Source organism: Phocoena sinus, chromosome 5, assembly GCF_008692025.1.
Source record: "Phocoena sinus isolate mPhoSin1 chromosome 5, mPhoSin1.pri, whole genome shotgun sequence".
Lineage (NCBI taxonomy): Eukaryota > Metazoa > Chordata > Mammalia > Artiodactyla > Phocoenidae > Phocoena > Phocoena sinus.
The window spans coordinates 97,296,904-97,320,486 of NC_045767.1; the positions used below are offsets into that span (position 1 = coordinate 97,296,904).

Here is a 23,583-nt window from a genome sequence, read left to right on the forward strand (position 1 = left end):
TTAAATTAAAACTCATGGTACTCTGTTACATGAAACTACTCAGTGACTTCCTATTGCAATTTTTTCCCATCTTTATTGGAGTATAATTGCTTTACAGTGTTGTGTTAGTTTCTGCTGTATAACAAAGTGAATCAGCTATATGTATGCATATATCCCCATATCCCCTCCCTCTTGCGTCTCCCTCCCACCCTCCCTATCCCACCACTCTAGGTGGTCACAAAGTACCGAGCTCATCTCCCTGTGCTATACAGCATCTTGCCACTAGCTATCTATTTTACATTTAGTATTGTCTATATGTCAGTGCTACTCTCTCACTTCGTCCCAGCCTCCCCAGTGAGGTGGATGGACCTAGAGTCTGTCATACAGAGTGAAGTAAGTCAGAATGAGAAAAAGAAATACTGTATGCTAACACACATATGTGGAATCTAGAAAAATGGTACTGATGAACCTAGTGGCAGGGCAGGAATAAAGACGCAGACCTATCTCATTTAAATCAAATTGAAAGCCATTCTTAGAGCCCACTTAGCCTACAAAATTTAGGTCCTACTTAATCCTAAAATTTGTCTCATGTCATCCCTTCCCCATCCACTTCTCTGTTCTCACAGTAATCCAGACACAATGACCTTCTTTCTATATTTTTGAACAAGCCAGGCGATTTCCTGTAAGAGGACCATTGCATTTGCTATTCCTTCTGCCTGGTATGTTATTACCTAGCATCTTCCCATGGCTTTTGTATTATTCAAGTTTCACTTAAAACATTTCCTTCTCAGAGAGGCCTGATTCAACCTCACTATCTAAAGTAGCTAGGTCCTTTCCAATTAATATCAACTTCATTGTTCTCAGAGCACAGTATCTATACCTACAATTATTTGTTTACATATTTATGATTCTTCTTTCTCTACTGAAAAGCATTGTAGTGAGAGCAGGGACCTTATCTTATTCACCATTTATTATCAGTGTTTAGAACAGCGATCTGCTTATGGATTCTCAATAAATATTCATTAAACATGAGAATGAATGAATGACCTGAAATCTTTCTTTAGTAGTAGCCTCGTCTCCACTGACTCCCCATCCCATACCTCTGAAATGTATTCAGCATTGAATATTGTTTAGGACTTTGCTACTTTTATATCAGTTAGCTTTTACCTAATCCCTTTAACTCTCCACATCAGGGGTCCCCAAACCCTGGCCTGTTAGGAACCGGGCCACACAGCAGGAGGTGAGCAGTGGGCAAGTGAGCAAAACTTCATCTGCCACTCCCCGTCGCTCACTTGCATGACCGCCTGGACCATCCCCACCATCGCTCACATTACTGCCTGAACCATCTCTCGTGTTACCGCCTGAACCACCCTGCCCCCCACCATGCGTGGAAAAATTTTCTTCCACAAAACCGGTCCCTGGTGCCAAAAAGGTTGGGGACCACTTGTCCACATGGTCACCCTACATTTCACATTCCAGGTAAGGCTGCACAGGCTTCCTTTGTTCATTTGCTTATGATTGCTGGGTGGGACAGCATCACCTCTCTTTGGGGGCTGAGGACAGAGAGGTGGACACTTACTAAACCCTTGGATAAGTTCTTGTTTCCTCCAGAAGGTACTCACTTCCAGGCAATGTTGATTGGCAATATCCTTTAGACCATGCGCAATCTTGTATAGAAGGCAAAGTACGGCAGTGTGAGTTTTTACAATCCCACCATGTTCCTAATTTATACATAGGGTCGAGGACATCTTACTAGAGAATGTGCTCATTGTCATAGCAACAATTTACAACTAATTTTGAGACATTCTTCCATGCTTGCTGGGAGGTGGTCTGGTGTTGGAGAGAGCAAAGACTTGAGTTTGGAAACTTTCATTCGGAGTTCCAACTCGGCCATTTACTAGCTGTGAGTCTTTGGGCAAAATATAATATTTTTCTTATGTGATTAAAAAAATGAAAATAGAAATGCCTAACTTAATTAGTAGAAATGCAAGCAAAGCCCCTGTCACATAGAGGATTATCAATAAATTGTGACTCTTATACTTCTCGCCATCAAGTGTGCATATGACTCATGCCCATTTTGAGGTTAACGTTTGGAAAGTGGGTAGAAGAAAGATATTTTTCTTCTCTCTTTTGTTCAGTTATGCATTTAATCAATAAACATTATCGTATGTCTTCTCTGTGCTGGACATGAGGCTTGAGTGTGGAGGAACAAAGGTACATGATGGTAACATCCCTGATCACAAGCAGCTTACAGTCTAACAGGGGGACAGTCAAGAGACCAATAAGATACAGTATGATAGTTGAGAGGAGAGTTAAGAAATGGGTTCTGTGGAGATACTGCATAGGGGCAGGGGGGTGGTTCCACAAAATCCTCCAAGAAAATGAGTTCTAAGAATAAGAGAAAATGCCCAGATGGTAAAGGAGAAGAAGTTCCTTCCAGGTTTCCATATGGAGAAGTTGCCTGTCTTCTTCATTAGACTGTGAACTCCATGAGGTCAGGTTCTTATTTCGTTCAGTATTGTATCTCCAGCACCTAGGACAGCGCCCGGTGCACACTGGTCTTTCAATAAGTATATTTGAATGAGCCCCTCCAAAGCAAAGTATGATTAACTCTGTTCAGAAGCCTATATTAAAAGATATAGATGAGGTTTTTTGTTTTGTTTTTTTTTTTTTTTTTTTTTTTGCGGTACGTGGGCCTCTCACTGTTGTGGCCTCTCCCGTTGCAGAGCACAGGCTCCGGACGCGCAGGCTCAGCGGGCACATGGGCCAGCCGCTCCGCGGCATGTGGGATCCTCCCGGACCAGGGCACGAACCCGCCTCCCCTGCATCGGCAGGCGGACTCCCAACCACTGCGCCACCAGGGAAGCCCTAGATGAGTTTTTTAACTTCGAATTGTATGGAGACAATGAAAAAATTTTTTGAGGTTGACAGAATCCAGTCTATAATGAGAATGATAAATAATTTACTACACATTCATAGTCAATGAATTATAGAACCTCACTATATAATGAGTTCAGGTATCAATTTATAGTTTCTCCTCACTAAGGAAGTGGTTTTAACCCACAATTAGTCTTGTTAATTGAAGAGACTATGTTCTGGCTTTGTCATATCTTCATTGTCAAGATGCAGTTATCCCACTGGGATGGGATGACCACGTTCTGTCAGCCTCTCTTATTTCTGATTTCTTAGTCTTCGATCATGTCTGAAGCCCTTTGATCCAAACCAATAACACCATGCAAAATTCGAAGTGCCTATCAGCTTGCTAAAAGGAATCTATATGTGATGTCATAGTCATTTTTCTCTTACTCCCAGATTGTCTCTTATTCTCCTAAGCAATTGTATTGTCCTTGCAAAATGAATGTTCCATCAATGTTAATGGTGGAAAGGAAGTAAAAGTCCCTTTGTTCATAAGAATCACTTTGTTTTTGGAATCTGAATTGTAAAGGAAACCTCCCTTCCTGCCTGCCACCCCACGAGCATAGCAGAGGCTTCGTAGTCAAATGCTTGGGTACAAATCCCAGCATTATCACTAACTATTCCACTTACATTGGTTTTGTTTCTTCATAGCCTCTTCCATTCTTCTCTCCACCCTACTCTCTACCTAGGGAGGCTGCTTCTATGGGGTACATGCATGGTATCAGGGATCTGGACCCAGTTAGATTTGGCCAATATGAGGCTCCAGCAGGAAGGTATTTATTCCCTTGATCCTCCTTCTGTGAGATTACCTATAGCTATCTATGTCCTTTGACATCAGTTATCTGCTCTGCTCCAGCACGCTCTCACCCTGTGCATCTCTCCTTCCCTCTTGGGTTCTGATAAACTCTCCCACTTGGGGGTGAGAGAGAGGCCTGTGGTAGGGATAGTGTCAGTTTCAGTACTAGTAGCCCTGGCTTCATGCAGGATCCCTTGTGATGACCCTATATGCCATCCATTAATACCTGTGTACATACACAAATGTTGCCGTTGTTTTCTGTTGTACTTCTGACTGATACACTAACCATATAAGCCTGGGCCCTAGCTCCTCCTCTTGCTTTAGTTTTCTTATCTGTAAAACAGGATTAATAATGTTACCCGCATTGTGGGACTTGTGTTAGGATTAAATGAGAGAAATTTTGGCACTTAGTAAACACTCTTTAAAAGTTAGCTCTTAGCACTAGTATTATTTTGTTACGTGGTGACACTTTCTGTGAAGCATGATTAAATAAATAGCACGCTCGCAGTTTATCTTGTTGGACTTTGTTTAATCACCTCAGATCCAAAACCATGTTGGTTATACACGTTCTTTGAACCAAGGCCCAGGGGAGATATTAAGCATACAAAGTTAAATAAAGATATAGTCTCCAGTCTCCAAGGACCTTGAACACTACAATATAAAATAGTAAGTGCAAAAAGAAAAATATTTTTAAAACTGTTATGGGAGCTCAGGTAACGAGCAGAGGAAATTCTCAAGATGCTTCTATTTTCAGAGGGAAACATCATTGAATGTGAGGGAAAAAAAAGATATTGTTGAAAGTTTGAGGAGAGAAGATATAAAAAAATGGGAGTGTGGGAGAGGGGAAGAGCTTATCATAGACAATTATTATGCAAGCGCTATAGGTCCAAAGGAGTTTATGGTCATTAATATTTGTGAGAAGAGTCATTATAGTTTTCTTTTTTTCTTGCCAAACTCAGTCATAGCTATGCAAAAACAGTAAAAGGAAAGTTGGGTCGAAACAGTGCTGGAATTTTTTCAATGAGTGTAACAGGATATGTGCAAGGAATTTGAAGAGGTATGCAAGTGAACAATTGTGATGCTCCACCATGGACTCTTAGCTGTATAAAGTGGAAAACAAGTATATAAAGAGGGTAGTAAACATTGAAACATGGTAGTTTAATGGATCAGCAGTTCCAAAGATCTGAAAGGGCTTCCAGATTATGTGAGCTAGAAAAATAGGAGGTGGAGGTTCAGAGAGTGGTATGCTCGGAGAAAAGATTTTGGAGTCGTGTAGTTAAAGAAGCGTATACATTCATTATAGAAAATTTAGAAAATATCATGCTACAGAAAAACATATACACTATACGCATACACATTTGTGTGTAAGGGTGTGTTTCTGAAGTATTACTTTCCATTATCCATCTTTCACTGTACCAATGATATAAGATTTAATTTTTGTAACTTCATATCTAATAATGCAAGTTCTGCTGTTTATTCTTCCTTTTCAAAATTATCTTAGATAATGTTAGCCACGATCTTCAAGGTAAAATTCTAAGGAATCAAAAGTACCCCATTGGTATTTTGCTTAAAATTTTAATACATTTATTTTATAATAATATATTTCCTTCAGCAATGTAGCCTCTTTGTTTAGTTTTTATGTTATTTTAGAAAAGTTTTTCATAAAAGATGTTTGGAAGAATGTTATAAATTTTAAAAAGCATACTGCAAATAAAGATTGTATGCACAATAGCTAATAGGTTATTTCTAGTGTGAAACCAAGCTATTATTTTTGTGTGTAGATATTTTGTACTGGTTTCAGTTAGCTGTCTCTGATTTTCTAAGTAAATTATCATTCTATATACAAATATAATTTTTCTCCTTTCCAGTATTTAGAGCTTATATATACTTTTAATATTATTTTCATTCATTAAAATTTCCAGAACATTTTGTATACTAACAGTGAGATCAGACGTTCCTAAGTTCTTAACCTCACTGGTAATGCAAAGAAGAACCTTTTTAAATATGGACATTTTTGTAAGCTGGGAGAGAAAAAAAGTTAATAAAGTCAATGATCTCCTTCAGAAATCAAATCTCCACCTGTCGAAATATGAGCAAAACTCTTGGGTTCTTTATGGTAAATACTTATAGATTGCAAAAAATAGCCACCATTCTTCACTTTGTCTTTTATCTGTGCCCCTTTGCATTGACACTTGGCAAGTGCTCCCATCAAGAAGAGAAGTCACTCTGCCTGCCTCTTGAATCTCAGCTGGCCTGTGACCTGCTTTGTGCAACAGGATGTGGAAGGACAAGTCTGCTGGTTCTGAGAATAAGCCTCCAACAGGGAGGACAAAAGCTGTCTTTCACATAACCCTGAGAAGTGTGTGAATAGTGAAAAGATATGTCTAATTGCAAATGAATAAGAAGATACAGAATTTTGAAATAATTATCAGCATAAAAAATTCGGAAAATAACTTGTATCAGAGAAATTTATAATGACAGACCTTTTGAAATGTTAGAAAACAATTGTTTGTCCAAACTTAGACTCCATTTGCAAAATCATTTCTCTTCCAAAACAAAACAATTCCCTAAAACTAATGATTCATAAAGGCATTCCAGAGCCTTAAAATGCTAGGAGATAAAATTCTTTCTTCATTTGTCTTTATCAGGGGCCATGCTGACAGTCTCAGTGGGGGAGTCACCAGTACTTAGCTTGTCTGACAACTTTCATACTCTGAAATGGATGTTTCAGTTTTTGTGCAGCAACATACTGCTTAGTGCGCTTTTTGTTTAACTGACTTTGGCTTCACTCTTGAAAAAGTCCCGTTTCGATGTATCAGGTTTATGCCTCCTCATTAGTGTTTGGCAAGAAAAATCAGGCAACACATGTACTCAACTCATAACAAGTTTATGAATTTGTATTTTAATCCACTTCTGGGAAAACACAAGCAGCCAGAGATCCAAATGATATATTAATGGTCTAAATTGTACATTAATTCATCTTTTCCCAACACATGAGAAGTAATGAGGACCTAACTAAGCATTCCATAAGTCTTTTGATTCACATGTGAGGTCACAGATCATCTCAGTAAAATCTCAGGTTCCACATGCTCCTTGGTGTCTGACCCCCCACTTCAATTTCAGGAATGCTTGTATCTTGATATTGATCAATAGCTTGTTCTTGTGCTTTTCGTTGTTGTTTTTGTTACTTAAAAAAAAAATCTGTGTCTTTTGCTTAGGTTGCACATAAATGTAGACCATTATTCATGGTTTTAAATGAGTATCATTTGATTTACTGAAATACTTGTGTTGGTTGTAACTTGAATTATTCTAGAAAAGATTAAAGGGTCTTATCTAAGGACTATGAGCATTTTGGAAGTTTTCCTCTTATAAACATAGCATCATCATTTAAAAGAGCCCTTCGATATATAAAGTATAGAGTTTTCATGTGTCTTTTAGGAAATTAACTCTGATTAAAAAGTTATTAGAATGAATAAGACCATATATTGTATGATTCCATTTATATGAAAAAAAAATTCAGAAAAGGAAAGTCTATAGAGATACAAAGTAGATAAGTGATTGCCTGGGACTGGGGGTGGAAACAGGGTTAACTGCAAATGGGAACAAGGGATCTCTTTGGGGTGATGAAAATATTCTAAAGCTACATTGTGTTTCACAGCTCTAGAAATTTACTAGAAGTCATTGAATTATACACTTAAAACTTTAGAATGAATTTTATGTTATGTAAACTATACCTCAATAAAGCTATTATATTTTTTTAAAGAAAAAGAAAGGTTAGTAGAGAAGTTTAAAACAATTATTTATAACATTTTCTAATTCCTATTGAAACAACAGAGGTATCCAAATAAGAAAGCTTTCAATCACTAAAATATGTCACACTCAAGCTGAAATAAACCTGGTTCTTCAAAGGGGCTCTGTTAACCTATTATATCCATTCTGGATGCCAGAATCATGATTTTACTGTCAATTAGGCCCATTCTGTATAATACCTGGAAAGATTGTTTAAATTTTAACTTCAAAATACATCCAAAGTTTTAACTGAGGATGACTAAATTTAACGAATGAATTGAACCATGTACTGCAACCTAAACATAATTATACAAACTTAGGTAATGGAATTCTGATATGATCATTCCATTTCCTTATCCCAAAGGAATTGACAAAACTCTTAACACAGTATAACTACAATAGTGACAATATAGTAAATTTTTTTTAAACAATAGGTAATATTTACTGAGGTTTTATCATGTACTAGGCATTGTTATATGCTTAGCAAAAATAGTCTTATTTAATTCACACAGCAACCCTAAGAGGCAGGTGTTATGACTATTTTGTAATAGAGGAAACTGAATCTTAAAAAGGATAACTAACTTACCAATGTCACAAAGTAAGTAGGTGGCAGGGTCAGCATTTGGATCCAGGTCTGTGTGTCCACTGCATGGTGGTTAGGAGCATGGGCTTCATGGGAAGTAGGTGTGTGAGTGTATGTGCCCTACTCTCTAGCCGCATGTCCTTTGGGAGGTTCCTCAAACTCTCAATGCTTTGAGGTCCTACATTCATAAAATGAGGATAATAATGCTATCTAGCCATTATATATATATTTTAGATAATTAAATAAGATGATAAATATAAAGCTAATATTTTGCTCAAAACATAGTAGGTTCTTAATAGATGATAGATAGTAGTATTAATGGTAGGAGTAATTAGTATTCACGTTGGAGGAAAATACACATTTTATAAATGAACACATTAAATTAATTAATCAAGAGCATTAGTTAACTTCATTCTAATTCTCTAACTTCCTCTCACCTCTTCTGTCTCATTGTTTTTCTACTACCCTACACTGTGCCTTTTTTTTTAATTAATTAATTTATTTATTTTTGGCTGTGTTGGGTCTTCGTTGCTGTGTGCGGTCTTTCTCTAGTTGAAGTGAGCAGGGAGCTACTCTTCGCTGTGGTGCGCGGGCTTCTCATTGCGGTGGCTCAACTTTGCTGCAGAGCACGGGCTCTAGGCACACAGGCTTCAGTAGTCGTAGCACGTGAGCTCAGTAGTTATGACTCGCAGGCTCTAGAGTGCAGGCTCAGAAGTTGTGGCATACGGGCTTAGTTGCTCTGCAGCATGTGGGATCTTCCCGGACCAGGGCTTGAGCCCATATCCCCTGCACTGGCAGGTAGATTCTTAACCACTGTGCCACCAGGGAAGTCCCTACACTGTGCTTTTTTAATGATGCATTTCTAAAGTTAAATTTGTAATTTCCTGACTATCACCAATTACTATACATCAACAGTTCTAATCAGATTTTTAAAATAATTTCATAAAGCGTGTTGTTCATTAGGAAGATTTTTCATTTTAGCAATTTTTTTAAAATTTTACTAAAAAGATTTTTTAAAAATATACTTTTACACATATGTAACCACACTTGGAAAGATATGAATAAAGTAATTTTCATTTGGTCTGTACAGATTTTTGTGAAAACAGCTCCTTCTGAATATTTTCCTAGGTCTAAAATTATAGAAATTTTAGTTGAACATTTTTTTTCATTGAAAATAAAAGGAATCATAGATACAATGATCACCAGAATTCCTGTTGGGAAAGAAACAGTATTTGCATGTTGTTTACAAATTGGGTGAATAGGGCAGAAGGTAAGGCTTTGGCAGCACCTAAATGTGAATTCAGCATTTTCATGCAAGACAAAAGAAAGAGATTATTCTGTTACTCGGTAGAGTGGAAAGACAAACAGGTAGAAGGGAGAGGTTGCAAGAAGGCTTAACCACAATGTTATAACAGCTTCAGGTGTACCACATAGTAATTCCATATTTTTATAGATTATACTCCATACAAAGTCATAATAAAACATTGACTATGTTCCCTGTGTTGTATATTACATCCTTGTAATTTATTTATTTTATACCTAGTGGTTTATACCTCTTAATCCCCTTCATCTATTTTGCCCCTCGCCCCCCACTCCCCTCTGGTAACCACTAGTTTATTCTCTGTATCTGTGAGTCTGTTTCTGGTTTTTGTTATATTTGTTTTATTTTTTAGATTTCACATGTAAGTGAAAATATACAGAATCAGTCAGCTATACTTCAATAAAAAAGAAAAAGGAAAAAGAAAGAGGAGGCTTAACTAACTAAATGCTTAGGTCCAAGCAGGATTTTGGCCTCTTGTTTATTTTGGTGTGTTTTGTTTTGCTTTGTTTTGGGGGGTGTTCAGTTTGGTTTGGTGTAGAGACTTGCTGGATTTTGCAGGAACCTACTTAAGGGCATAGGACTTATGAATATAGAGAGGTATTAAGAGTTTGAACAACCCACCCAGAGACACACAGTGAACATGGAGGGAATCACACTTATACCCAGTTTGGCCTTACTTGAAGTTATCTAGCTTCAGAAAACCCCAAAATCTCAGGGTTCACAAAAATCACAGAGCAGGCACTTAACTCTCACAAGACTAGAGAAGTGAGATTTGAAATTTATTCAGATTTCCATGGACAGAGGGCTTTAACACACATGGCAAGGATATATATAATAATGTAAAATAGTGAAACTATGGTCAAATATATATCATTTTAGACAATCAGTCATTTTATCCACAAGAACATTAAAGACTAAAGATGTTTAGGTACTTGACTAAGTTAAAAACTGAACAGTCAAGCTTGTATATTTTAATTCTTTACAATCTATATTTATTCTATAATATTTAAATATTTATTCTCTTGGATCTAGAACTTAATGAGAGAGATAAATTTACCACAGTGATGATGACTTATTCTACAGTTCTATCAATTTTTGCTTTAGCTATTTTAAGGCTATGTTTTCAAAGGTTCATTCAAGTTTAGAATTATTATATCTTTCTGTAAATGGAATCTTTCATCATTATCTAGTGACTCTCCATCTCCAGTAATGCGTTTTGCCTTAAAGTCCATTTTGCCTAATATTAATATGCCAATACCAGCTCTCTTTTGGATAGGAACTTCCTTTTGTGTATTCTTTGATTATTTAATTTTCAACCTTATATTTTACTTCATATTTTTGTATTCACTCTAATAATCATCGTCTTTTAACTTAAACATTTGGCCATTTACATTTATTGTAATTACTTAATTATTTAAATTTATTATTATTGTATTAATTTGCTAGAGCTGCCATAACAAAATACCATAGACTGGGTAGCTTAAATAACATAAATTTATTTTCTCATAGTTCTCAAGGCTAGAAGTCCAAACCAGATCAAGGTGTTGGCAGATTTGGTTTCTTCTGAGGCCTTTCTCCTTGCTTGCAGATGGTTCCTCTCACTGTGTCTTCACATGGTCTTTTCTCCATGCACACAACCCCGCAATGTCTCTCTGTGTGTCCAAATTTCCTCTTCTTATAAAGTCAGATTGCATTAGGGCCTACCCTAATGGGCTCATTTTTACTTAATTAACTCTTTAAAGGTCCTTTGTCTAAAACATTCTCTGAGGTACTCAGGGTTAGGTTTCAACATATGGATTCTGAGGGAACACAATACAGCCCATAATACTATCATTACATTTGTGTATTTTACTTGTCCTGTCTCTTCCAAATTTTTCCTCTCCCTTCTTGCCTTCTGTTTCACTGATTGATTGCTTTTTCCTCACTTTGTTTTATCCTCTAATAATTTAAAGATGATATACACTATCTCCTGTTGTGACCCAAATTTATACATACATATTTAGCAAATTCTAAAGTTAATCTGTATAGCTGCCCTCATTCTAAAAAATTTAGACACTCCAACTTTAACTCTGACAACTTTCTCCAAGCATACATTTATATAAAAAATTTTAGGCATACTGTTATTTTTATTACAGAAGATACTGTTAACATTTGTTTATATTGACCTATATATTTATAATATTTGATTCTATTCCTTATCTATTCTATTTTTTCTTATTATTCTACTCTTTGTCTCTAACTTGCCAGCTGGAGTCATGTTCTTTTGCCTGAAGTACATGCTGCAGAATTTCTTTGAGCAAGAGGCTGTTGTTAGCCAAGTCTCTTATTTATTTATTTATTTGGTCTAAAAAATCTATATGTTGTTCACCATAAAAGTGTTTTTTCTGGATGTAACTCTGGAATGATTCTTCTTTTCTCTGAACACAGTGGAGATATTTTTTCATCCTTTATTTGTTTCTCAGCTTTATGTTGCTGCAATAGGTCCTGTTAGTCTCTCTATCTGAAAGACTGGATTTTGTTTCCTGTCACCCCCACCTGACATAATCATGAAATCTTTGCTGATATTCTCTAAGGTTGGGCAAGTTCCTGCAAGACAAGGATGACTTTAGGGTTCTGCTTTCCTCTCTGGGCTCCTGCTTTCATTTATTTTTTGGACTCTGGGTATTCATCATTTTCTTGCCAGTGTATCAATGCATGTTACAAGTTATTTTTTAGATTTTATCCAGATTTCTTATTTGTTTTCAGCAGGAAGGTCAGTTACAATATCTGGTATGCTATTCTGCTAGAAGAATAAGGCTGGTCCATCTCTCATTTAAAGAGAGAAAGACAGAGAAACAGAGACAAAAACAGAGACAGAGAGAGACAGAGGAGCTTTCTTTTCTGTTAATAGAGTTCCATTTTGAAAGGAAAGGACTTATTTTGGATCTTTTTCCCCCTCTCAGTCCCTGCATGATTTGCCTTACATCAGGAGCAGCCTTGATTGAATAAAGATTACAAGCACCTTTTGTATTACATATGAAATATGTATAGCTCATGGCCTTGTTTAAGTAGGGACAGCAAAGTTAGTTATTGGTTTAGCTGTGTGAGAATCTCAAGAAGTCTAAGTTACTATCCATTTAAATTTTGTGCTGTATAAACTAAAAACTAGGTGACGAAAAGCATGGAGAAATCCATATAAATTTAACTGGGAGTTACATGGGGGAAATGAGGACTATGGATTGAGTTTATACACAATTGGGCACAGAAATAACAATGAATATTAGTTCATCCAGGCATATCTATGGGAAACATCACTAATCCAGTAAAACCCTCCCTCCCCTTGGGCTAAGAAAGTGCCTCAGGATTCTTCTCAGCACCCAATGCTATTCCATAGTAAACTGGAAGATGAAGCATCAGCAGAATAACAAATAATTCTAAGCTGTGTCTCTGTTCCTCCATTTTTCTGTTGGCATATTATTAGCAACCTGTTTTCATAGGTGTTGCAGGGGAAAGAATTATTTCAATTTTCTAACTTCACCCTTTTGGAAACTCTGCTATCTGAGGTGACCTGTGTTAGTGCTCCCTATAATTGACTACACAAAGACCCAACAAGTAACAATCCAGTAATTGCTCAAGAGGAACAGGAAGGCTTGTTTACAGGTCCTTCCAAATATAGAACTTCTCCATGAAATTCTACATTTTGATCTAGATTTGGAAATGAATACATTATGAACTTTTCCAATTACACTTAGTGTTTTTTTCTTTTTCTTTTTTTCCTCCTAGAACTTGAGATCAATGTCTATTGGCTTGAGCAGGAAAAGACTACAATTCTTCTATTTGCATTACCTTGTTTCCACTTTAGGGCCTTTCTACCAGCTGTTCCCTTTTCCTGATAGGCTCCTATTCTAGATCTTTACAAGGCTTACCTCTTCTTAGCCTTCAAGTCTTGGCTTAAATACCTCCTCAAGGTCTTTTCTGATTACTCTACCTAAAGTAGCCTTCACCACTACCAAATCCTCTAGCCAACCATCTTCTTTATTTGCTTTATAACACTTATCCCTCACTGTAAGTATTGTTTCCTTTTCATGTCTATTGTCTCTCTCTGCTTACCTACACATAAGTTCCAAGAGATCAGGACCTTTACTGTCTTGCTTATCACTGTATCCTTGGCACATTCAACAGTGTCTCACATGTAGTAGCTGCTCAAAGATATTTGTGAAGGAATTGATACAAAGGAGAAATATGTACTTTCTGTATAGGTTTGATCTATAGAATTAATTTTCTAAAGAGATTTTAATTTGTAAAGAGGTTTTTTTTAAGTGGTTCATTTTTTTTTAACTATTTATTTATTGGTCATGCTGTACAGCATGCGGATCTTAGTTCCCTGAACAGGGATCAAACCTGCACCCACTGCAACAGAAGCACAGAGTCTTAACCACTGGACCACCAGGGAAGTCCCAAAAGATTTTAATTTACAAAGAGATTTTAATTTTGTAGAGATTTTTTCTGACTCTTATGATAATAAAAAGAAGGGACCCCATTTCTCTATATATAACATAAAATATATAGCTGTTTAAGTGGAAAAAGAATGTAATGATTAGAAGGACAAACACATGAGCCTGGGTTTTAATCTGAGCTTCTCAATTTACTAGCTGTGTGAGGTACTCAACCTCTCTGTTTTTCAGTTTTTTAACTTGCAAAATGATGACAAAGAGAAGACAATGGGACTGGGAAAAAAGTAAATAATGTTTTATTTTCAAATACTGAAAATAATGTCTGTCCTTAGGAAGACTTCTATGAATTATTTATTGATATTGTTATATACAATTGCTATATATAAACATTATATGCATGTTCAGTTAACTTTTCATAAATTTCTTCACTGCCAGGAGAAAATAATAATACCTACTCCATAGGATCATGGTAAGTATGAAGCATAAAGCACTTAGAATAGGATATAACACAGGTATCACTCAATAACTGTAGATTTTATTATCATGTAAAATTTACTGAAATGAATTTTGTTCATTTACTCTCTCCATTCTCTATTTTTCTATGTACTAGTCCGTGATCTTTATTCGTGACAGAAATTCTCATGGGCAGGAGGTGTCAGGATACATTGACTATGCCCACAGGCTAAAGACTGAAGATTTTGAAGTCTACTTTAGTGGAAAAAAAAGACTTCTTCCAAGACCCACAGATATGAGGTAAATTGTGCACATTTTTCACAACTTCAATAAGAGAACAAGCTTCTCAGAGGTAAAGATAAGGATTTTTATTTTATTTTCTGGAATACTAATGTATATATAGCAGGAATGTGGTAAGAGTGGTTTGAATAAAAAGTAAATACCTTTTAAAACAGGGAATGAACATAGATGCATATTTTCCATTAACAGCCTGAGGAAGGGAACTCTTCAGAGATGAGATAAGTAAATTCTCAGTGACATTCCTTTTAAATGATAAGTAGAGACTAAAATTTGCTACTCTCACATGGCTCTTGCACTACTTGGGACTTCATCTGTCGAAAAGCCTCAAGAGCAGTCCATGGAACACATTCTCCTCCCACTTTTTTTTTTTTTTTTTTTTTTTTTTTTTTTTTTTTTTTTGGTCACCAACCAAAATCCAGACCTCTGAGTAGCTCACCCTCATTTACTCTCACTACTGGCCTATTTGGGGATTTCTTCTACTCATGATTCTTTTTACTATTGACCCCTATCCTTTCCTCTGTAACCCTTATCCCACCACATAGGATCTACTCTACAAAGTCAACCTATTTATAGATCCCGCTCCTTCTACCACCTCCTGAATAGCTCTCAAGCCAAACTTTTTATTCTATACCTCTCACTTATCACAGAACACAAAAATAGTAGCAGCATTCTGCTTTAACTCTCCACTGCCGTATCCAGATTATTTAATACTTTTTTAAATTGGGGTATTAATGAGAACCTGCTGTATAGCACAGGGAACTCCACTTCACTGTACAGCAAATTATTTGACACTTTTAACACTATTCCTCTGACATTCCTGCCCTCTTGTGTCCATCCTTCTTGCTATTATCTAAAGACTTCATAACCCATCACCATTTCATGGACATACCCCTTTTCCTATCCAACCTAGATGCATAGCAAAATCATTTAACTTGCCTCTTGCAATAATCCCAGCTGCCCATGTCTTTTTGTGCTTTGGTTGTATCTGTCCTGATAACCCTCAAAAGCAGATTGACCTAATTATCCTCTTGCTTGCACCGTTAGCTTGACCCCTGGGTAACGCAGAAGGAAATTTTAAGAAATTTCACAAAGGTGTGGATGGCTGCTACCAATAATTTATGGTCTCCAAACTCAGCCAGCCCCTTTTTGGCCCTCAGCCACCCATTTATTTGCTGTTTCTCAATTCGTAGTTTTACCACTCTCCCCCCCAAAATATTCTGAAGCTGCACCACTCTCTCAAAATCATTGTTCTCAACTGCTGACCCTGACTCCTGTCCATATTTGCCTAACATTTCACAGAGAACGGTAAGTCTAAACATAGAAACCAACACCTGATCTGTCTCTCTGTCAACCAAAATCAGCTTCCTCACTAGCTGGTGCCCCCCTCAGAGTGCCCTTCTGATTATTCCCAATCACAATTCCATTCTGGCTGCTACTGGCCCCTGGGCCCACCATCTATGTTCAGAACACATCTGCCCCTAACTCTTAGAACACCACATGCCCTCCTTCCCTCAGCCTACCTCTCAGAGGCCCAATTTGCTACACACTTGTCCACATTCTCCCAACACAGCAAGGCTTAGGCTTCCCCAAAGACCACGAGGGAGTATATGCCCTCAGAGTGACTCAGGCTTTTCTGGTGACATTTCTGAAATAAAATAAGTGGCTGCGCTCTCTACTTTTTGAAACAGTTTTTTTTCTGGAAAAAAAATTAGTAGTTCATTTTTATTAAGTGAAATATTCCTTTATACATGCATCTACTCTCACCACACTTTTCCAGATTCAGAGAGAAAAGGACTCCTTGACTTGGTTAGAGCTAATTTATTCAACTTGTTTTTTATCCTTTTCACCCTTCTTTTCACTGAAGCCATACTTTATCTATCGTTCTCTTTTTTTATATATATACATTCTCAAACTGACTCTCCCAACTGGCTCTTTTATCTTGCCTCTAAACATGCTGGAACCATTTCTATATTAAAGAAAAGAAATCCTCTACCTCTCTTACAATTTCCTGCTAAGTTCCTCAAAAGAACAAGTGTCTCCAACTCTCACTTCTCATGCAGGTGCTAACCCATTGTAATTAGCCCTCTGCCACCGTTATTTTTTTTATTATTATTATTATTATTTTTGCGGTACGTGGGCCTCTCACTGCTGTGGCCTCTCCCGTTGCGGAGCACAGGCTCCGGACGCGCAGGCTCAGCGGCCATGGCTCACGGGCCTAGCCGCTCCGTGGCATGTGGGATCTTCCCGGACCGGGACACGAACCCGTGTCCCCTGCATCGGCAGGCGAACTCTCAACCACTGTGCCACCAGGGAAGCCCCTGTCACCGTTATTCAAATGAAACAACTCCTGCTAAAGTCACCAGTGACTGCCAATTTCAAAATCTTATGCACTATTTTTATTTCTCATCTTATTTAACTTCTCGTCATTATTTAATTACTGTTGATTAATCCTTATGTTGATTAATTCTTTCTTCTCAAAACTATTCAAATATTCTAACATTTTATGTCAGAATTTCTCATTGAACTCTCCCCTCGTTTATTTCATGCATGTTGGTAATCACCAGGGTTCATCCTTGGACTTCTTTTCTTACCATATGCATTCTCTTGAGTGATTTGATCACTTTTCTGGTAAACTATAACCCTAGCACAGATCTCTTCTTTATTTAAGACTCAATTATCCTATTGCTCACTTGAGAACCTTCTGGGTATCCCATTAGCATCTAAAACTTATTTTCAAAATTAAAATCATTTTTATCTGTGAAACCTACTGTTGCTTCTGTGTCCCCTTTCTTGGCAAATAGTACCACCCTGGTAACCCAAGGCAAAATTCAAATGTTATCCTAGACCTCTTCCTTGCCATCACCACCACCTCTATAACTAATGATTTACTAAAAATACTAGATTCTGTTATACTAAAAGCTTTGTTTATATTAAAGCAAATATAAAATGTCATTTCACTTGTAAACACTTCAGTATGAATCTTCATGTGATAACATTTTAAATAAAACCATCATGACATTATACCTAACAAAATAATTCCTTAATATCATCTAACACCTAGTTAGTCCTTATTCATACTTCATTGACTATCTTAAAGTTATCTTTCCATAGCTGGTTTGACCAAATCAAAATCCAAATAATATTGTGTTATTCTTTTACTTTATAACAGCCCCCTTCCTTCTTTTTATCTTTTATGCTGTGATTTGTTGGAGAAACTAGGTCACTTGTCCTAAGAAATGTCATATGCTAAATGTGACTGATCGTGCTCTCATGCTGTTGTTTGTTACACACTCCCTCTATCCTCCTATTTCCTGTCAACTGGTTTGATGAAATTCAGTTTCAATTTTTTTTAGGTAAGTTTTTTTTTTTTTTTAATGTGAAACTCTGTGAGTTTGATCAGTGGGTTCAGGTGGTGTCAGTCTGATGACTCTATTATAAAGTTCCCATCAAATTTCACCCAGTGGTTTTAGCATACAATAATGAAGTCTACCTAAATGTTTTTACTAAGGTTTGTGTAATGGTGATTTTCTAATTCTATCATTCATCCTGCATTTTTTAACTAGAATTCTTCCACAGAGAATAACTTTTCCTCATTGTTTATTTGATTGCCCTGAAATGGAATTCAATTCATGCAGAAAGACAAAATAAATGTTTTATTATTTTCCTTAGTTTATGAAAAAAATGCAAAGCCGAAAGCACAAGAGTATACAGATAGTGCCAAATTGTTTTCAAAGTGGTTATGCTATTTTATATCCACCAAAAATACTATATAAGTGTTCTCATTAGCCCTCATCCTTACCAACACATGACATCTACAAACTTTTTTTCCACTGTGCTAAGTTATAAATGATCTCTCATGGTGGTCTTAATTTTTATTTTTGTGATTACTAGTCAGATTGGGGATCTTTTATTGGTTGTTCAGATTTCCTTTCTTTGAAGTATCTATTAAGACTTTTCCTCATTTTTTCTATTGGTTATTTATTCTTCCTTTTCTTATAAGTTGTAGGAGTTCCTTTTGTTTTTTTGAATATTGATTAATCCTTTGCCTCTTATATATATTGAAAAATATAATCTTCCAGTATGTAATTCTCCTTTCACTTCCTTTACATGGACTTTTGATGGTCAGAAGTCAGAAGTTTTGATAGATTAGTTCATTTTATTAATCTTTTCCTCAGAGGTTTGCATTTTTTGTGTTTTGTTTAACAAATTCCTACCTTTCTGGAAGTCATAAAGATATTGTCCTATAAAGTACTGTAGTTTTGCTTTTTATTTTATATCTTTAAACTACCTGAATTTAAAACTGTATATGGTGGTTAGATAAGGGTGCACTTTTTGTTTTTGTCTTCCATATGACTAATAATGTGTCCTAGCAACATTTATTGAAAAGTCCACTATCCCTTCTCCCACCTCTGCAACACCATTTGTGTCAAAAGTTGAGTTCTGTATGTGCTGGGTTTTTTCTGGGCTCACTCTTTTGTTTTACTGGTCTCTCCTTAAAATCTTACTCATTTGTTATATGTTCATAATAATTCTTGATATAAAGAAAGGCAATTTCTCCATCTGGTTTTTCTTTTTCAAGCGTATCTAGTCTATGCTTGTCCTTTACTCTCTCATATAAATTTTAGTCAACTTCAAATATTCACACACACAAAATGGTGTAATTTTGATTGGAATTGTTTTCAAGTTATGACCAATGTAGCACTGATTGACATCTTTATGGTATTAAGTCTTCCATTTATTTATTTACATTTATTTATGCCCCTTTAGTGTCTTTTAATAATATTTTATAATTTTCTCAATTAGAGAGTTTTGTCATTTTGGGTTTTTTTTCCTCCTCGTTGCCAGATTTCTGAGCTTTCAAACAAAATGAGCTCTATTACGAAGATCCCACTGTAAAACTTTACCATGTTGAGTTTAATTTACGCCATCCATCAGAATCATACTTCAGATTTTTCACTCAAGAGATTTCATGCCATTAAATGACTTAAACAGTTGTTACTAGAGGAAAAAAATATCTTTGGTATCCATAATTCCACACTTAGTTTGATTCAGAACTAAAACAAAGACTTTATAAAGCTTTCAAAAGGTCCCTTTCTATTTACTTATCTTTTGACATGCTGTTTTATTCTGTGTAGGAAGAGACAGTAGTTCTGTGATTAGAATCCTGCCTTACATTTTTACTGTGGAAAACATAAATATGAGCAGACAGCTGCAACTGTTATGAAACGCAGCAGTAGAAAGGGCCGAGAACTTGATCACCTTGTCAATTCAGACTTCATCTTGACCATGTGTTTACAATTCAGTACCTTCCTTTGGGCATGATTGTGAATAAACTATAAGCAAATAGCATGTTATCATTTACCAAGTTCCTTTACACTTCCCTGGAACAACTTTGTGAAATACGTTCAACAAGCATTATTCTTAACATCTGAGGGAGGATAAAAGAGGATAAATCACTTGCTAAAATTCACAAGTGAAACAGTGATAAGTGAGAACAAGTTCTTAGGAATTCACTGCTTACTTCCAAAACACTCTTCTAGGTTTAAAAGCGTTTGTATCCTGAGGACATTTGCACTATGTAGAATCCTTGAGTTACATTCTGCCCCACATTTAGCTGCTTAAATTTCTGTATTTATGTATTGTTGAACAAAGATCTAAGGTCTGCCTGTCGAGCTCTACTGATCCCTCAAATAGAATGGTCAGGAGGAAATGAAAAAGTTCTCTTTGTGCTTCTCTTTGGAGAGTCCATGAAATATTCATACCCTTGACCGAGGAATGCCCCTAAATACTAAAGCTTAGAGAGGTATTATTGTCAAATTTCCCTTGCCGTCCCATTGTCTGTTTTATTAAAACGTTGAACGTGCCAAATCTCTGAAGTTAGAACTATAAAGTTGCACTTATCCTGTGCTTAAACACATTCTCATGAAAGCATCTGGTAACATACTGGCAGGTTCTGAAGTTTAAAAAAAAAAGGAGTAAATGACTCAGTGCTTCTACAAGGGGTATATAAAATATTGCCTATTTTAAAGTTATTAGTATTATTCCACATCTAAATATGGTGACCAAACGTTAGAATATCAATTTAGTCTCTTCAACAGATATTTGCTAAATTTGAAAGAGAAGGGAGTGCTTTGGGGAGCGAAAGTGCTGATTGAAGAAGACTTGCCATAACCATCTAGCTCCTAGATATTCAAAGCATGGTCCATGGACCAGGACCACTGACACCACCTGAGAGCCTGTAAGAAGTGAAGGATCTCAGGCTCTATCCCAACCAGTGAAGCAGAAATGACATTTTAACATGATCCCCCAAATTTCAATATGCATATTAAAGTTTGAGAAGCATACTGTAGACCTATGCTGTCCAGTAGGGTCGCCACTAGCCATATATGGCTATTGAGTATTTTCAGTGTAACTAACCCTGAATTAAGATGTGCTATAAGTGTAAAATACACACCTGATTTTGAAGACATCATAAAAATATAAAATATGTTATTAATAAATTTACATTCACTATGTGTTAAAATAATAATATGCTAGATATATTGAGTTAAATTAGATATATTATTAAAATTATTTTCACCTATTTCTTCTTACTTGTTTTTAGTGTGGCTACTAGGAAATTCAAAATGACATATATGGCTCATGTTTATGGCTCACCTTATACACACACACACACACACACACACACACACACACACACACACACAGCACTGTTCTGGTCTGCTGGTCCCCAACCCAGAGGTTCACTCCCATCCTGATCTTTAGGACCAATACTGATCTTAGGTAGGTGTGATACAAGAAGTCATAAACTAGAGATCACCATTTAATAGGGTCTGGCTGCAGATATGTTTTATTTGGCCTGCACAATATATTTAAAAGTTGTGTCAATGTCAATGTTCTAGAAACAGGAAATGTCACATAAAGTATCTTTGAGTTGCAGATTCTCCTAAAAACTGATAAGGTCTTTCCACACTGAGCCTACATTCTCTCATTCCAGCCATGATCTTGAATTAAATAGAAGCTGCTCCATGAGATGGGGTATGTTCTCACCAGATTAACAGAGACTTGCCCACTCATACTAACTGCACTGTCATCCTTGAGTCACTCATTCAGATAACACCTATCAGATTCTTCTAGGCATTTGAGTTTGTGACTTCCCATCTAAATTCCCACCTTAGGTTTTTAAAGTCATATTTGCCATTAGCCCAGTCATGATCTCCTTTGCTAGACCCCTCTGGGTGGGTTTACCTTCAGCCCTTGGGCTCTCTCAGGTTGTTCCATACCACTGTGACTGGTCTGAGTCAAAGCCTGAGATGCTTATGATGCTGATAAAAATTAACTGAGAGCTTACCGTGCACAAGGCACTGTGCTAAATAATTTATATACATCATTTCACTTACTCTTTACAACAACCTTATGGGTTAGGAATATTTTTCACATTTTAACATCAAAGAACGTGCATCATAGTGGTATTAATTGGCTTAACCAAAGTTACACATAGACAGTTGCACTCACAATCCAGGACCAAATAGAGATCTGTGGAACCCCAGATGCCATGATTTTTTTTTTTTTTTTTTTTTTTTGCGGTACGCGGGCCTCTCACTGTTGTGGCCTCTCCTGTTGTGAAGCACAGGCTCCGGACGCGCAGGCCATGGCTCACGGGCCCAGCCGCTCCGTAGCACGTGGGACCTTCCTGGACCGGGGCACGAACCCATGTCCCCTGCATCGGCAGGCAGACTCTCAACCACTGCGCCACCAGGGGAGCCCCATGATGTTTTTTTAATCGATGTTACATGATTCTACTTTAGGACTTTGTCATGAAAAGATATTTTCCCCTTTGGTCTCATATCCATATCCTAGTCATTGTCATATATTTCTTTTGCAGATGTGTATTTGACTTGACAAGATCTAATTTGGGGTTGTTTTTCAGAACTTTAAGCAATCCTGCTATCCATGGTTAAGACAGGAGAATTTCAGCCATCCTGTACCCACCCTTGCCACTTCCTCCTTTCATTGAGCTTGGCAGAGAACAACTCTTTGTACTTAACCAGGCTTTTATTTTCAGTCACTATGAGTAAGAATTATAGTGTCCCACAGCTTTGTGTGTGGAAGAGCTCAGGACAGAATTAAAAGTGGCCTTTAATTGTGGCTTCAACCTAAAAATCTTTAGGGAAAAAATTGGCTCTGACTTGTTGAACCTCAGTTACGTTCCAGGATACATTTAGAATCTATTCATATCCTCTGAACTGTGGTTCACATAATTTTTGTAATATCTACATGGAATTCTTTTACAAATAAATTTAATTTTCCAATACTTAACTCATTTTAGTTTTTCCTTATCCAAAGGTAAACACTAACTACTATCTCTCATGGAAGACTCAAGGATGGAGAAGAGAGATTTGAAAGATGGACTTCCTTCTGTTGGTCTATAAAACCCAAATATACTAGAATAGTTCCTACCAAATTCCTACTGAAATATCTGTCTACATTATTCTATGGTAGAATTCTATCTAGGCTGTTTGGCTCATTGCCTTAAAAAAAGTCAGAATCCCAGAGCAATTATCTGGTAGTATCTTTAATTGTCTAGAATGTGTTTCCCTGAAGATTGTGTCTCTGGGTAAACCTTAAGTGAATAATTAGAGATCTGAGACAACCTCTAGTTCACTGACAACATTTACTGTGGTTGTGACAGTATTATTCTTTACACAAGATCTTTTCCAGCATTTAAAAAAATTTGGTAAAATATACTTAACATAAAATTTACCATTTTAACCATTTTTAAGTGTACTGTCCAGTGGCATTAAGTACATTCAAACTGTGCAACTCTTCCAACTTTTATTACAAAATTTTAAAAATTTTTGAAAAGTTTGAATAACAGTACAATAAATGCCAATATACTCACAACCTACACTGAACAACTGTTAACAATTTTCCAAATGTGCTTTATCTCTCTTTAGTATGTTGGTGTGTGTGTGTATGTGTGTGTGTACCATTTTATTTTATTATTTTTTTT

General features: G+C 36.5%; 1 protein-coding gene across 3 annotated transcripts in view; it reads left to right on the forward strand.

Annotated features, from left to right (window-relative positions):
* CFAP299 (cilia and flagella associated protein 299) overlaps window positions 1–23,583 on the forward strand; it is a 638,990-nt gene that overhangs the window by 537,182 nt on the left and 78,225 nt on the right. For all 3 annotated transcript variants that reach the window (XM_032632705.1, XM_032632704.1, XM_032632703.1), the window contains one exon: window positions 14,428–14,570. In XM_032632705.1, coding sequence (XP_032488596.1) covers window positions 14,428–14,570 — 143 coding nt within the window. The remainder of the gene's footprint in view (window positions 1–14,427; window positions 14,571–23,583) is intronic.